Genomic DNA, 15,142 nt, shown 5'->3' on the forward strand with positions numbered 1-15,142 from the left:
TGAGGATGAAACATTTCCATCAAAACAGACAGTAGCAGGAGGAGACTTCCATGCACCATACTCTCTTTCTTCCTACTTTGAATGCTGTCGTGTGAGGATATCAAGCCTCAATTTCTAAAGCCATTTTGAGGTCATGAAACAATAAGCTTAAGAAGGAAAAGCTACTGCTTTTTTCAGCAGGATAAAAATGAAAGGAGACTGAATTCTTCATAATAGACTTGAGTTGCTGTACAAACCTAGGATGACTATCCTGAGATTGATAGGTATATTTGCGATAAATATCTGATCCTATTGCTTGAGGAATAGTTAGTCTGGTGAATTGTACTCAAGTGAATGTCAGTTCATTTCAGTTCTTCATGTACTGATCAATTATTTCAATGGGCATACAGCAAAAGAGCCATCATTAATCATTACACTAATAACAAAGCAGTAAGATTCCTCTGATTTCTCATATTTTTTCCCTTTAAATTTGATCTATGCATGATTATAATAGCCTATTTTTGCATGCAACTTAAAATGGAATAATCTTTAGGCCTTTAAAATGTTAAAGATGAAATAGTTCAACAGGCAACAAAAGCAGCAATAACCAAAAGACCTCATTGTTAATCACTTGTTAGGATATGGTTATAAAAATAGCAAAGATCCTTAGATAACTTTATATAGTAGGAAACAACTTGAATAACAATTTTCAGTTTGCGCTTTTGTAAGTTAATTTTCTTTTCAACTGGCCCTTCATAAATATTACCTTGTAAGGGCATGGATTGTGATACAATTCATAGGTTCTGTTTATATCCCAATAAAATGTGATAAGAAAACTGAGACCCTCATGTTACCAATAGTCACCTAGCCAGTGATCAGCAGGCCTGGGAACTGGGTCTGTGTTCTTTCCCAAAGTGGGAATCTCCCTACCTATGAAGGAGCATTCCTCCTAGTTGACAGTTTCATTCCTGACAATGTGTGGATATGTTGCCCTCCTATTAGTGCTTCATGAGTAAGAAACATTCTTTAGGGTTTTTTTTTCTTTCTTTTGGACGGTGAAGAACCATGGGACCCAAATATATCCAGTATCATTTGTATAAGGAGTACAATCCCAAGGGAAAATCATTGAGAGTCAGTATACACCATGCTTATGAGCATATATTCTGAGGCTGACTTCAAATATTAGTCTTCACTTAAATTTAAATAATAATAATAATAATAATAATAATAATAATAATAATAATAATAATACCTTGGGAACTTACTAACCTTTTCTGTGGCTCAGTTTCCTCTATAATAAAATGGAGACAGTAATAACACCTACTTCAAAGAATTGTGTAAATATTAGATGAGGTAGTAAATACAAAGTGCTCAGGTATGCTTGGTGAATGTTAAACATGATAGAAATACTACTGCTACTACTATTTGAAAAACTAACTGAGCTAGAGGTGTTTGGATGACAGCACTCTGTTATTTTAAAGAGGTACTGCCTTATTTAGCAAATGAAGAAACTAGAAGAGGTTATTTACTTTAAAAATCAAATCACAGTCTTCATCCTAGAAGAGTTTATAGGTGAGAGGGTGAAAGAAGCATTTAACATATCTTGATGTATGTTGCAAAATAAAAATGAGGACCAAATGCCATGGAAGTTCAGAGGAAGAAGTACAGAGCAAGATTTGGGAGAAGAAGAAGTGATGTTTTAATTGAGCCTCAAAGTATGAACATTTTCTTGTATAAATGGCAAAAGAGAAACTTTTATTTTTTTTAATATTTTTAAATTGGAGTATAGTTGCTTTACAATGTTGTGTTAGTTTCTGCTGTACAATGAAGTGAATCAGCTATATGTATACATATATCCCCTCCCTCTTGGACCTCCCTCTCCCCCCATTCCACCCATCTAGGTCATCAAAGAGCACCAACCTGAGTTTCCTGTGCCTTATAGCAGGTTCTCACTAGCTATCTGTTTTACACATAGTAGCATATTTTTTAAAGTTAACTTATGAGAATATGTTCCAGGAGGTGTCAGAAGGAATTTCACAATTAATCTCCTTCAAATAAGTTAAGATATATGTTTTTGAAGGAAGAAAATAGCAATTTTCAAAACAATTTCAGAATTTGAAAGATGTCTGCTCAATGGCCTCCAAAATATGTGAACATTTTGTTTTTCAGCATTTCAAAGGATTGCTATTAAACTCAGTTTATTTTGACATTGGGTTATAAAAGCTCACCAGAACTGAAAAAGATATGCAGATTAAAATGAAGAAAAGTACTTCTGACATACTTTATTTGAAAGTGTTTAGCTCTTAGGAAAATTCTATTCACAAGTTTTCAAATGTACAGATATAACTCTTTTTACAGAGAAAATTTTGACATGGTTTTCAGCAAAAAAAATCATACAACAATGATAAAAATATTTCCAAACAGCCGTCTTCAGGATAATCTTGCCATAACCCAATTTTCAGTCAAAAAACAGATATTTTCCTACTTAAATGGCCAACATTTGAAAGGGGTAAATTACGGGTGTTGAATTTTATACAATATCTGCTGGATCACTTTGGAAATTACTTTAAATGATCAGTCAATTTAGATCAGTTGCTTTTGTAAAAGAGAAAGGTACTATATTTGACACTTAAAAAAAAATTCTTGCCACCATTAAGCCTGTAAGCCTCTGTGTCATAAAACAGTTTGTTTGTCCATGGCTTTTGAAAAAGATGGTACAGGTTCTATTATCCTTGATTGTCCTCTTTCTCCTCTGCTGCCTATCCCCAGGACTCACTGGATCTGTCCTCCAAACACTGACCTCATTGCAACTCCTGCCCTGCTCAGACCACACAGGGAGCCTCTAGTATCTCCAAACTCATCTCCTGGTTTCCACCTTTCAACTTTCTACTGGTGCACTTTCTTGACAGATTTGTCAGAGTGAGTCGTCCTTTCTTTTTTTGGTGAGCATTTGACAGATCATGGCACCAATTTGCTCAAAACACTACCATGTCTTCTCATTTCCCTCAGAGTAAAAGCCAAAAGCCCTTATAATGACCCATTGTTCCCAGGCTTCTTTCTCAGACCCCTTACCTCCCACATTCCCCACAATGGCTCCAATCCAGAAGCTTTGGCCTCCTTGCTGTTTATCCAACACCCCAATCACACTCCTGCCTCTTGGAGGCTTTTCCCCAGAACCAACCGTCTTCCCCAGATAACCTACTGTCTACTTCCTGAACACCTTTGCTGAGAACTCACCTTGTGGGTGAGGCCAGCATGACCACCATATTTAATACTGTAAACAGCCAACCCTTCATCCTTAACTTTCCCAATTCCACCTGGCAGGCTCTGCTGTTTTACCTTTTCCAATAGCACTGATCACTTTCCATACTGTAAAATTTATGTATAATTTTTAGTATTCTTATTTTTTGTTTTCTGTCTCTACCTAATGGGCTCTAAGCTCCAAGATGGCAGGCCTTTTGTGTTTGTTTAGCTCAATGGTATCACCTATGCACTTAGAACAGTACCTTGTGAATAGTAGTATTCAATATATAATTAACCAATCTCTATATCTACTTCATTGGGAAAAACAAATTGCAAAATTGAACAAGCCAAAAGGCATTATAATTAAGATCATCATTATTACCTTATGTAACAAAGACAGCTACACTCTGCACTAGGCTTGTTATGAACAATTTTTTTCTCTAAATATTTTACAAATATAAATTATTTTTTTAATCTTCATAACAGTCTTTTTGTTGAAGTGTGCACTATTGCTCTACCATTTGTATAGATAAAAATAAACAAAAGTCTCAATGTACCAATGTCTATTCCTCCAGACTATAAAACTCCCACTTTCCTTTCAAAATACCCTCATGCCCACCATCCAATATAAAGATGAATTCAGGTCTCCAATATTGGTCCATATATTAAATATTTATAACATGTAACATGATTCTTTTTTTTTTAAGATAAAAATAACAATGTCTTGGGATTCCCTTCCCACAACTAGCCATCTTTCATTGCCCTTGTGTTGCATACATTTCGTTTGGAAACCATTAGTGTGAATATTTCTTGTTTCTGCAGCCATCAAGCATTTATCAGGAAAAATGATGTAAATCAATACACAGTGTTCAAGAATACATGATTGGGAAAAGGCATTGCCCTTATGCTTATTTTTCACCACACAATTACCCTTTGTGCATAGAATGCTCAATTACTACTTAGTATAATTTGCATCTGACTACAAATATTATTTTGCTATAAAAATTGTTTTCAAACTTTGCCTTGAGAAGCTTACAGAAATAAGACTTACTTGCAGCAGGTGATTTGAACCCCCCCACCCCATCCCCGCCATAATAGAACAAAGGGGATCACTTTTAATCTATTGAATGATTCTGTGAGACTTTGTTTAAATAAAATTATCTGATGCTATAGTTTGGAAATTTCTCTCCATCCCATAAAGACTAATTTTGTGTATAATTTTTGTGTACAGGCCTTTGCTTGGCCTCATGATATTCAGGTAATTAAGCCACAACCCTCCTTCTTCCAAAGATTTATTGATTTATTAGACATATTCAGAAATATCTTTCAAATAACAATATTTGTTATTGCAATTAATATTAGTGGTCTATATTTTCAGATCCTAGAATCATATTTCTTAATTTCCCATGTAAGTACCATTTTCAGTGTTATATTCTCATGATGAATTATCTTTTTTATCCTATTCCTTTGTAAAAATGTTTAAAATATGCTACATAGTACAATAATTTTTTTTAAATTTTTTGTAGCTTTAAAAATATATTGATATTTTTTCTTTAATATTTTAAAACAGTTTTTCAAACATTGAGTAAGGGTATAATTTACTTGCACTATGAGTTTTATTTTTCCTTTGTAGATGTATAAACTTTAACTCCTTCATAATCCCAACATATCTAGTGTGATACAAATTCATCTGTATTCCTTGAGGGAGTGCACCCATTACAAATAATTTAAAACTGATGCTACACTGGTTATGGACCAGTTCTATCAACTTCTATAAAGATGGCTTATTTTGTCAGAGTGAAGTACTGAGAATAGCATCAAAGAGACACAGAACCTGGAGTTTAGCCTTGACATGAAGGAACAGTGAAGCACAGCTTGTTTATCAGTCTGACAAGGAGAGTACCAGCTGGCTAATTAAGTGAGCCTAATTTAAACTAATGATGTAGATTCTCAGGATAATGTGCTAAGGGATAGAGGAGACTGCTGATGACACTTAAGAATGCCCAAGGTCTTACAATAAGCCACTTCTGCAACCAAGCAGAACCTGATTTTGTTCCACAGAAGACAAAATGAGGTCAGTTGTTTGCTAGTTAATCTTTTACTCAGGAAAACGTCACCTGCATGCCATTCTTACAAACAAGTATTAATGATAAGAAAAGTAGTAAGCATTTGATATTTAGAGCAACACCAAGGTGATAGATTCCATTAAAAATGTATGACCTTTTATTTTTAAGCAGAGAGAAATGATATTAATGTAGCCACTGGAAACAAATATACCCCCATGGTAAGAATTTACCATGAAGTTTGTAATATCTTATGTTGTCAAGAAAATATTTATCATTTTAATAGTAAAATGTAACAATATTTTTCCTTTTTCAAATGTTTCATCCAAAAATTACATATATAATACCAATTCAAGTATTCAAATATATACAAAAGAAAAAAAGTCAGGAATATGATTTTTTAGATAACGTCAGTATAAAACACTAGGGATCTATTTCAATTGGACTGAAAAAGAAAACTTGAAAAATTAAATGTGTACTATTATTTTTCTCTCTCTCTCTTCTTTTAAACTTATTTATCTTTTCAAAAAGAAAGCAATTTGAGACTTCACTCTTCCATCTCTCTGTCCACCCTACAAAAAAATTCTATAGTAGTTTTTATAATATTTTGGAAATGATTAAATTTTAATTGTAAGTATGATTCTTAGTTGTCACTGTATAATATACTCAAGCTAAAAAAAAAAAAATAAACAGAGGGACAGCACACAATTAGTAAGTATAACTTCATTTGGATACAAAAAAGCCTGACTCGTGTCAGCCTCAGTTGAGAAAAGGGACCAAATTGAGAAAGGATGCTTTACTTTTTACAAAATTAACTTTGAACTTTGCAGTTGACTTTGAGTGTACTCTGACCTTGGATATAAATAAACCTTTAAATCACAAATGAAGTTGTTTACCTTTATTGTTTTAAGTAGCTAGAAATATTCCTTCTTCAAATAGTTTTAAAACTTGAATTACTTGGGTTATTAATTTATAAAACATGTTTCAATATTTATGTCTGTAAAATCTATCATTTGCATGTTGCTTTTAAATTAGGAAAAAACTTTAGGAAATTTAGAACTCTAAGAGATGACATATTTTCATGTATAAAAGCAGAATCATTAGGACATCCCTAATTCACCTTTAAGCATGTACTTTAGAGGACTCAATTTCACATACTCTAAGGTCATGTTAAGACAAATATAAGGATATGTTATTTCACCCAGCAGTTAGTAGGCTTATGGAATTCATCATCTAAAGAGGTTCACAGACTGAAATGATACATGGTTATAAAAAAGATAATTTAGACAAATTCAAAGATAGAACATTTTAATTTTTTAAAAGAATTTTATGGGGTATATATCTAAAATTTTAGGGTGATATTTATAGTCAACAACAGGCCTCAAAAAATACTGTCCCATTCAGAAAGAAACAGACTGAATATACCCAGTATGGAAATCTTCATTTTCTAAACTACAGTGGTTTCTAAATGTCTATAGAATAGACAATTGCAGAATGTCCCAAATTATTGCATCTGCTACTTCATTCTACCTGTTTCCAAGGAGGCATTCATTCCCCCTATAATTCAATTTTTTTTTCTTTTTATTGAGAGAAGGGCAATATTCAACTGCATCACATACTTGCCCAGAGCCCTGTGGGCAACCCCATGACACAGTACTCTCTCTGCCTTTTTGATCCAAGGGTCAAGTGCCCACATTTTTTCCTACAGTGGGGAAGTATCTCTTATGTTATTCTTGGTTCATGTTTCCCAAATGGAAGGTAGCTATAGAAAAATGAGGCAAAAAAGGCTGATAAATGGTGGTGTGGGGCAAGATGCCTTAAGGCAGGGTTAAGATTTGTTTTTGATGGTATACAGTCTGAGAATATGCAGAGACTGTATATAGAGTGAGCAGAAAGAGTAAAACAGGAATTCAGCCAAAAAGACATTGAAAATACACATTTTAAAATGACTAGATCCCATCAAATTGCTTGCTAAAATGTTACTTTAAAGTTTGGAAGAACTTTCACCTCTAACTCCACCTGGGACAGAATGTTCTGTTTTAGTACTCTTAAAATAGTTCATTTAATTAGTCATAAAAGTGTTCCTTTTTGATTACTCCTTGGATTGTATGTTATTAACTTATATTTTCTCTTTAATGTGTCTTTCCCACTACATTTCAAAAATTTACTGCCATGACTTTTACCTTAATACTTTCTTAGCTCTTTTTATTCTCTGCTAGGATCGTGGTTATTACCTTCTTTTATTCAGTTCTAATAGTACTAACCATGACTCTTGTCCTTGTCCTTTGCCAAAATTCCCAGTTTCCCTTTAATTAGTCTTTTTGAATAAATCAATTTTTACCTTTAAAACATTGATTTCATTGTGTCCATATCTACATATATTTTTACTTTCCCTCTTTCATTTACAATATTGTGATTTTCTCGGGCTAGATTCTAAAATTATCTAGTTAAATGATTTATTTCCAATCTATTATTTATTTATTTTTTATTACAATAACAAAATTCCTTCAAAAAGCAGCCTTACTTGGATTCCACATATTTAATCATGACTAGCAATATTACTTGATATTTATATTTTAAATTTACTTTGCAGTTTTTGATAGCAAAGCATTGTGTCAGACAATCAGTATGAAACAATTTCATTAATATTTCTTGAGGCTTAATTTATAACCCAGCATGTGTTCATTTTCACTAAATGTTTTGTTTAGTGAATGCTATGGTCTAAAGGTTTGTGTCCCCCTGGAATTCACCTGTAATCCTAACACTCAAAGATGATGGTATCAGAAGGTGGGCTTTGGGGAGGTAATTAGATCATGAGGATGGGGCCCTTGTGAATGGGATTAGCACTTTTATAGAAAAGACCCCACAGAGATCACTTGCTCCTTCCCCCATGTGAGGACACAGTGAAATGACAATGGCTATGAACAAGGAAGAGGTCCCTCACCATATCACAATCATGCTGACACCTTGATCTTGCACTTTCCACACTGAGAACCTTGAGAAATAAATGTCTGTGGTTTATAAAGTATGTGATGTGTTGTATTTAATTATGGCAACCTGAACAGTGATAAAAAATGGTAGTGAAAATCTTTAGAAAGTGAAATATTTAGTAATACTGTATATTTAATTACTGCTGGATGCAAAAATTAATACATATATCTGTTAGCACAAGCATGGTAATAATGCTCAATTTGCATATAGTATTAATTTTGTCTGTTGGCTTATCAAGAACAGAAGTATCAAATATTTCTCACTTTGAATGTATGTCAATCTTCTCTAGAAGTATGGCAATACTCACTTTATAAAATTGGAAGCAATTACGTATGTTTTTTATTCTTTAGTAAAGTTGACATATTAAATAATTACTAAGTAACATGCTTTAACTTAGCACCTCGTGCCTTAAAGTCACTTTTAAAATCTGATGTTAATATAGTTATATCAGGCTTTTTTCATATTATCATATTTTTATTTAGATTTTATTCCACATATTTAAGTGATATCAATATTTTCCCACAAAGCTTTTGTATCCCATTGTTCTTTCCTTTTTTTTTAAGCCCTTTATTGGAATATAATTGCTTTACAACGTTTTGCCAGTGTTTTCTCTGTACACCAAAGTGAATCAGCTATATTTATACATATATCCCCATATGCGATCTCTCCTGCAACTCCCTCCCACCCTCCCTATCTGAGACATCTAAGTCATCACCCATCATCAAACTGATCCCCCTATGTTATGTGACAACTTTCCACTAGCTATCTATTTTATATTTGGTAGTGTATATATGTCAATGCTACTCTCTCACTTTGTCCCAGCTTCCCCCCACCCCACCCCAACCCCCCCGGCCCACCCATGTCCTCAAGTCCATTCTCTACATCTGCATCTTTATTCTTGCCCTGTCGCTGGGTTCATCAGTACCATTATTTTAGATTCCATATGTATGAGTTAGCATACAGTATTTGTTTTTCTCTTTCTGGCTTAATTCACTCTGATAACTCAATGCCATTCCTTTTTATGGCTGAGTAATATTCCATTGTATGTATGTGCCACATCTTCATTATCCATTCATCTGTTGATGGGCATTTAGGTTGCTTCCATGTCCTGGCTATTGTAAATAGTGCTACAATGAACATTGTGGTACATGTTTCTTTTTGGATTATGGTTTTCTCTGGGTATATGTCCAGGAGTGGGATTTCTGGGTCATATGGTAGTTCTAATTTTAGTGTATTAAGAAACCTCCATACTGTTTTCCATAGTGGCTGTACCAATTTACATTCGCACCAGCAGTGCAGCAGGGTTCCCTTTTATCTGCACCCTCTCTAGCATTTATTATTTCTAGATTTTTTGATGATGGCCATTCTGACTGGTGTAATGTGATACCTCATTGTGGATTTGACTTGCATTTCTTTAAAGATTAGAGATGTTGAGCATCTTTTCATGTGTTTGTTGGCCATCTGTATGTCTTCTTTGGAGAAATGTCTATTTAGGTCTTCTGCCCATTTGTGGATTGGGTTATTTGCTTTCTTGGTATTAAGCTTCATGAGCTGCTTGTATATTTTGGAGGTTAATCCTTTGTCTGTTGTTTCATAGGCAACTATTTTTTTTTCCCATTCTGAGGGTTGCCTTCTAGTCTTGTTTATGGTTTCTTTCACTGTGCAAAAGCTTTTAAGTGTCATGAGGTCCCATTTGTTTATTCTCGATTTTATTTCCATGATTCTAGGAGGTGGGTCAAAAAGGATGTTGCTTTGATGTATGTCATAGAGTGTTCTGCCTATGTTTTCCTCTAGGAGTTTGATAGTGTCTGGCCTTCCATGTAGGTCTTTAATCCATTTGGAGTTTATTTTTGTGTATGGTGTTAGGAAGGGTTCTAATTTCATTCTTTTGCATGTAGCTGTCTAATTTTCCCAGCACCCCTTATTGAAGAGGCTGTCTTTTTTCCATTGTATATTCATGCCTCCTTTGTCAAAGATAAGGTGCCCATATGTGCTTGGGTTTACCTCTGGCTTCTCTATTCTGTTCCATTGATCTTCTTTTCTATTTTTGTGGCAGTACCATACTGTTATGATCACTATGGCCTTGTAGTATAGTTTGAAGTTAGGAAGCCTAATTCCACCAACTCCATGTTTCCTTCTCAAGATTGCTTTGGCTATTCAGGGTCTTTTGCGTTTCCATACAAATTGTAAGATTTCTTGTTCTAGTTCTGCGAAACATGCCGTTGGTAATTTGATCGGGATTGCATTGAATCTGTAAATTGTTTTGGGTAAGATAGTCATTTTCACAATGTTGAGTCTTCCAAACCAAAAACATGATATGTCCCTCCACCTGTTTGTGTCGTCTTTGATTTCTTTCATCAGTGTCTTATAGTTTTCTGCATACAGATCTTTTGCCTCCTTAGACAGGTTTATTCCTGGGTATTTTATTCTTTTTGTTGCAGTGGTAAATGGGAGAGTTTCCTTAATTTCTCTTTCTGCTTTTTGGTTGTTAGTGTATAGGAATGCAAGAGATTTCTGTGCATTAATTTTGTATTCTGCTACTTTATTAAATTCATCGATAAGTGCTATCAGTTTTCTGGTAGAGTCTTTAGGGTTTTCTATGTATAATATCATGTCATCTGCAAAGAGTGACAATTTTACTTTTTCTTTTCGAATTTGGACTCCTTTTATTTATTTTTCTTCTCTGATTGCTGTGGCTAAAACTTCCAAAACTATGTTGAATAACAGTGGTGAGAGTGGACACCCTTTTCCTGTTCCTGTTCTTAGAGGGAATGTTTTCAGTTTTTCCCCATTGAGAACGATGTTGGCTTTTGGTTTCTCATATATGGCTTTTATTATGTTGAGGTAGTTTCCTTCTATGCCCATTTTCTGGAGAGTTTTTATCATAAATGGATGTTGAATTGTGTCAAAATCTTTTTCTGCATCTATTGAGATAATCATACAGTTTTTATCCTTCACTTTGTTGATATAATGTATCACATTGATTGATTTGCATATATTGAAGAATCCTTGCTTTCCAGGGATAAACCCCACTTAATCGTGGTGTATGATCTTTCTAATGTGCTGTTGGATTCTGTTAGCTAGTATTTTGTTGAAGATTTTTGCATCTATAGTCATCTGTGATATTGGCCTGTAATTTTCTTTTTTGTGACATCTTTAGGCATTGATTTTTTTTTACTTTTGAGTTTCATTGTCCTTTCTAAATCTGAGAGTTTACTGCATTTCATTTTATAAATTGTATAATAAAGAATAATACATAGGATATGTATACAGTAATATATCTTATGAATTATATATATAACTTTTTTGTGCATCTATTATTATATACATATCCTATGTATTATTATTATATTATAGAAAATTTGCGTTCACTTTGAGTGAATTATCAACTTCTCCCTTTTCTTTCTATTATCTCCTTCCAGAATTTATCATCTCTCCTGTTAATGTATAACTAAAGTGTGATATTTTTAAATGTACTTTCTTCTCATTATTAATGGTATTTGTTCTATGAAGTCAGCACAAACACTGAATTTCTGAAAACTGAACCACTGCTTCTAGAAGAAATGTATAGTTGGGTTCCTAGTGGCCTCTAGTCACAAGATTTTCATCATCTTATCAATACTTAACCTCATTTCATGAGTGTTTCTGTGCAGAGATACATTATTTAATACATATTGTTCATTAGTTAACAGTAATATTGAACTCAGGGCCACCCTGTGTTAGGACTCATGCCTGAATAAAGTCCACTATTAGGCACACCATGGCCTTCCTGCACAAGCATTTCGGCATGACACTCGGGGGCCATTTTAGACAGCAAAATTGTCCTTGGAAATACAATAATAAATAGACCATGAAAAGAACACTCGTTCACAGTATGAAAGCTGGACCAAGAAGTCTAGGGTGTCTCCTTGTGCAATCTGAGCTGGGAACACATATAATAGGTCACACATTTCTCACCGCTCTGCACAAGTCTCTGAGTGACTGCAAAACACCATGTGTATTGGCTTTGCAGTTCTAAATAAATTCAAAAGAGTAGGTGTATTTTAAATACAGAATCAACAAACAATGACAATCAATTGTAATCGATTTCTCTGCAGCAGAGGGAAAAAAAAAAATAATAACACTAGCTCCATGCAAACAAAATGACCTCACAATTATCATGTAGCCAGACACAGACACAGATAGTGAATACTGTATATTTCCATCTCTGTGGAATTCAAAATCAGGCAATAGTGACTTATGATGACAGCCACATTACCTATGGATAGGTAATGATTAGAAGGAGTAATAAAACATAATTATTATTATTTTAATAACAAGATCACAAGGAGAACCCATTCGGACTGAGGCCCAATTTTCTAACTTTTAAAAATGTATTAGATTCTTGTCTGAAAAATATCCACAATCATAGTTATATTATAATATCATTTTAATAATTTAGCCTTGTATAATCTCTTTTACATTCTCTTGCTTTTTTAAATAGGCATTATAGGCACTTTGAAAAATAATATAATTGATGTTATTTTTTACCTTTACATAAATGTTTCATTATTGATATTTTCTATTAATTTTAAACTTTACATCTTTCTCTGAAGATGGAAGTTATATGAATAATAAATGATGTTAACTTTTCTCACTTTTGAATATGTAGTAGATAGTACATATTCAGTTAGTGTAGGTTTCTAATTTGAACACTGAATTGAAAGACCAGCCTGATTATTCCTGAAAGAACATCTAATTTTAACCTACTAGCTAAAATGTCTTGATAATCCCTGACTGAATGCGTGTAATTCACTGGCCTATGTTCCTGCTGAAATCAAAGTAAAATCAACCTGCTCAAAAATCAAGCAGTCTCAAATATAGACACGCAGGAGGTGAAATATACAGAAAAATATATTTTCTCAGTAAATATTGGGCTATTAGATTGGGTACACATGAGAACTGTGTAATCCTGGAGACCTTAGAATATTATAGTAGACAGTTATTCATCCTACTCATGACTACTGTTCGTTCTCGTATTAGAAATTGAACCACTGGACTAATTATCCACTGTACATTTGTAACCCTGGAGATACCAGAGCTTTCTAACAGGAACACTTTTTATTCTTTTATTTGTGATAGAAAACGCATCTCATAAAAAATTAATAAACATATATAGAATGGCTAGATAGATGGATGGATGGATAGATGACTGGATGAATTTATGTGATGTTGTTAAGAACTCTTAGAATGAGAAGGCTTGATTTTGAACTTTCTAGCACTTTTTTTCATTCTAATCAGGAATCAATATTAGAAGGACTAACAGCTACTTCAATTTCAAACCAGCCTTGATGCAAAACAAAACAAAATAACTTCTGTAAATATAAGAAATGGTTAGATTCCAGTGTCTGTCAGAATTGTGATAGTAAATAGCCCTTCTATATGCCAGACTCTGCTGAAAATGCTTCAAATGCATAAACAGATATAATCCTTAATATAATTGTATGAGTTATGTACATTTATTACCCCCCCATTTCACAGATTATACATATCTCATGAAGCTATTTTAAGTTTGTTTCCTTTGTGCTGAGAAGTCATAGATTCTAACAGTCAAAGCCTCAGATTCTGGAGCCAGACTGCCTGGGTGCAAATCCTGCACTGCCCCTTGGCTGAGTTCTAGTACACTGTTCAAGATGGGTAGTCTTGGAAAGAGCAATACACAAAATAGTTGGTGGCTCAAACCAGAGCCATGACAATGGCAACATGCAAAAATGACAATGACAAGATGTGTTATAGGTGCTTTTCTGTCATTGACCTATGCACTTATTACTTGTTTTATCACTATAGTAAAACCTACTATTACTATTATCCAGTAAATCTACTATTGCCTCAGCCTTTGTTAAGAATCAAATGAGAAAGATATACTACAGTTTCTGTAATGGTAACTTGGAATACCTTAATTGGCCTTGGCCTGGGACTCTCCTTGCTCTAGATAGAATAAGAAACTCTGAGGATGAGTTTTGTGTAACTGGTCATGTGGGGATTAGGAGGTATTCATGGAACCTAATTGTTGAAAACAAAAGCTATTTCAATTACTTATTTAATTGTTTAGGCTCAGGGAGCAGAATGAGAGGAGAGCTTGCAGAAAATGAATGTATTTTCCAGTTATCCAAGTAATGAAACAAGTTACCAATCACAATCAAATGGCAATGCAGAAGTTACCTGGCAACAACTATTGCACTAAATTAAATATTCTTTATAACCACTTTCAAAAGGAGGAGTCATTCATACCTGAACAACTTTTTGAGACTGCACGTCAACAACAAGGACTCTGTCCAAAGTTGGCTGTGCTACGTAAATGAACTTGTCCTTGACATTGACAGCTGAGGCCCACACACATCTCTGGACATCATCTCCTTCAGCTTTGGGACATACTTCATCCTGTAATTTAGGAAGTAAAAATCAAATGAATATCTTAGAACATGTAAATGGCTGTATTATGAGTAACATTAATATTTGATGTTCTCCTACTTTTATCATCAAAGGTTATATATATATATATATATATATATATATATATATATATATAATGGATATATGTCAAATATATATTTTATGTTATATATTTATGTCAAATATATAAATATATAAGGAGTTAAATAAAACTATATAGTGTATATTTAAGCTCATTAAATTTGTATAGGAATCAGTGTGAATAATCCTTTAAAATACATTTTCTCAGCCTTTAAATTCTTATTGATAGTAACATTTAGTCTTTTCATTTGTCACTACCTATTCTTAACTCAGTAACTGCACAAATACATAATAAGCAGAGTGCTTCCTCTTAAATCCTCCAATTTCAAACTTCTCTTCCAGACATTAGATGC

General features: G+C 33.6%; 1 protein-coding gene across 3 annotated transcripts in view; it reads right to left on the minus strand.

Annotated features, from left to right (window-relative positions):
* FSTL5 (follistatin like 5) overlaps window positions 1-15,142 on the minus strand; it is an 803,737-nt gene that overhangs the window by 67,379 nt on the left and 721,216 nt on the right. For all 3 annotated transcript variants that reach the window (XM_057727977.1, XM_057727979.1, XM_057727978.1), the window contains one exon: window positions 14,547-14,696. In XM_057727977.1, the coding sequence (XP_057583960.1) occupies window positions 14,547-14,696 (150 nt within the window). The remainder of the gene's footprint in view (window positions 1-14,546; window positions 14,697-15,142) is intronic.

This window comes from Hippopotamus amphibius, chromosome 3, assembly GCF_030028045.1.
Source record: "Hippopotamus amphibius kiboko isolate mHipAmp2 chromosome 3, mHipAmp2.hap2, whole genome shotgun sequence".
Classification (NCBI taxonomy): Eukaryota; Metazoa; Chordata; class Mammalia; order Artiodactyla; family Hippopotamidae; genus Hippopotamus; species Hippopotamus amphibius.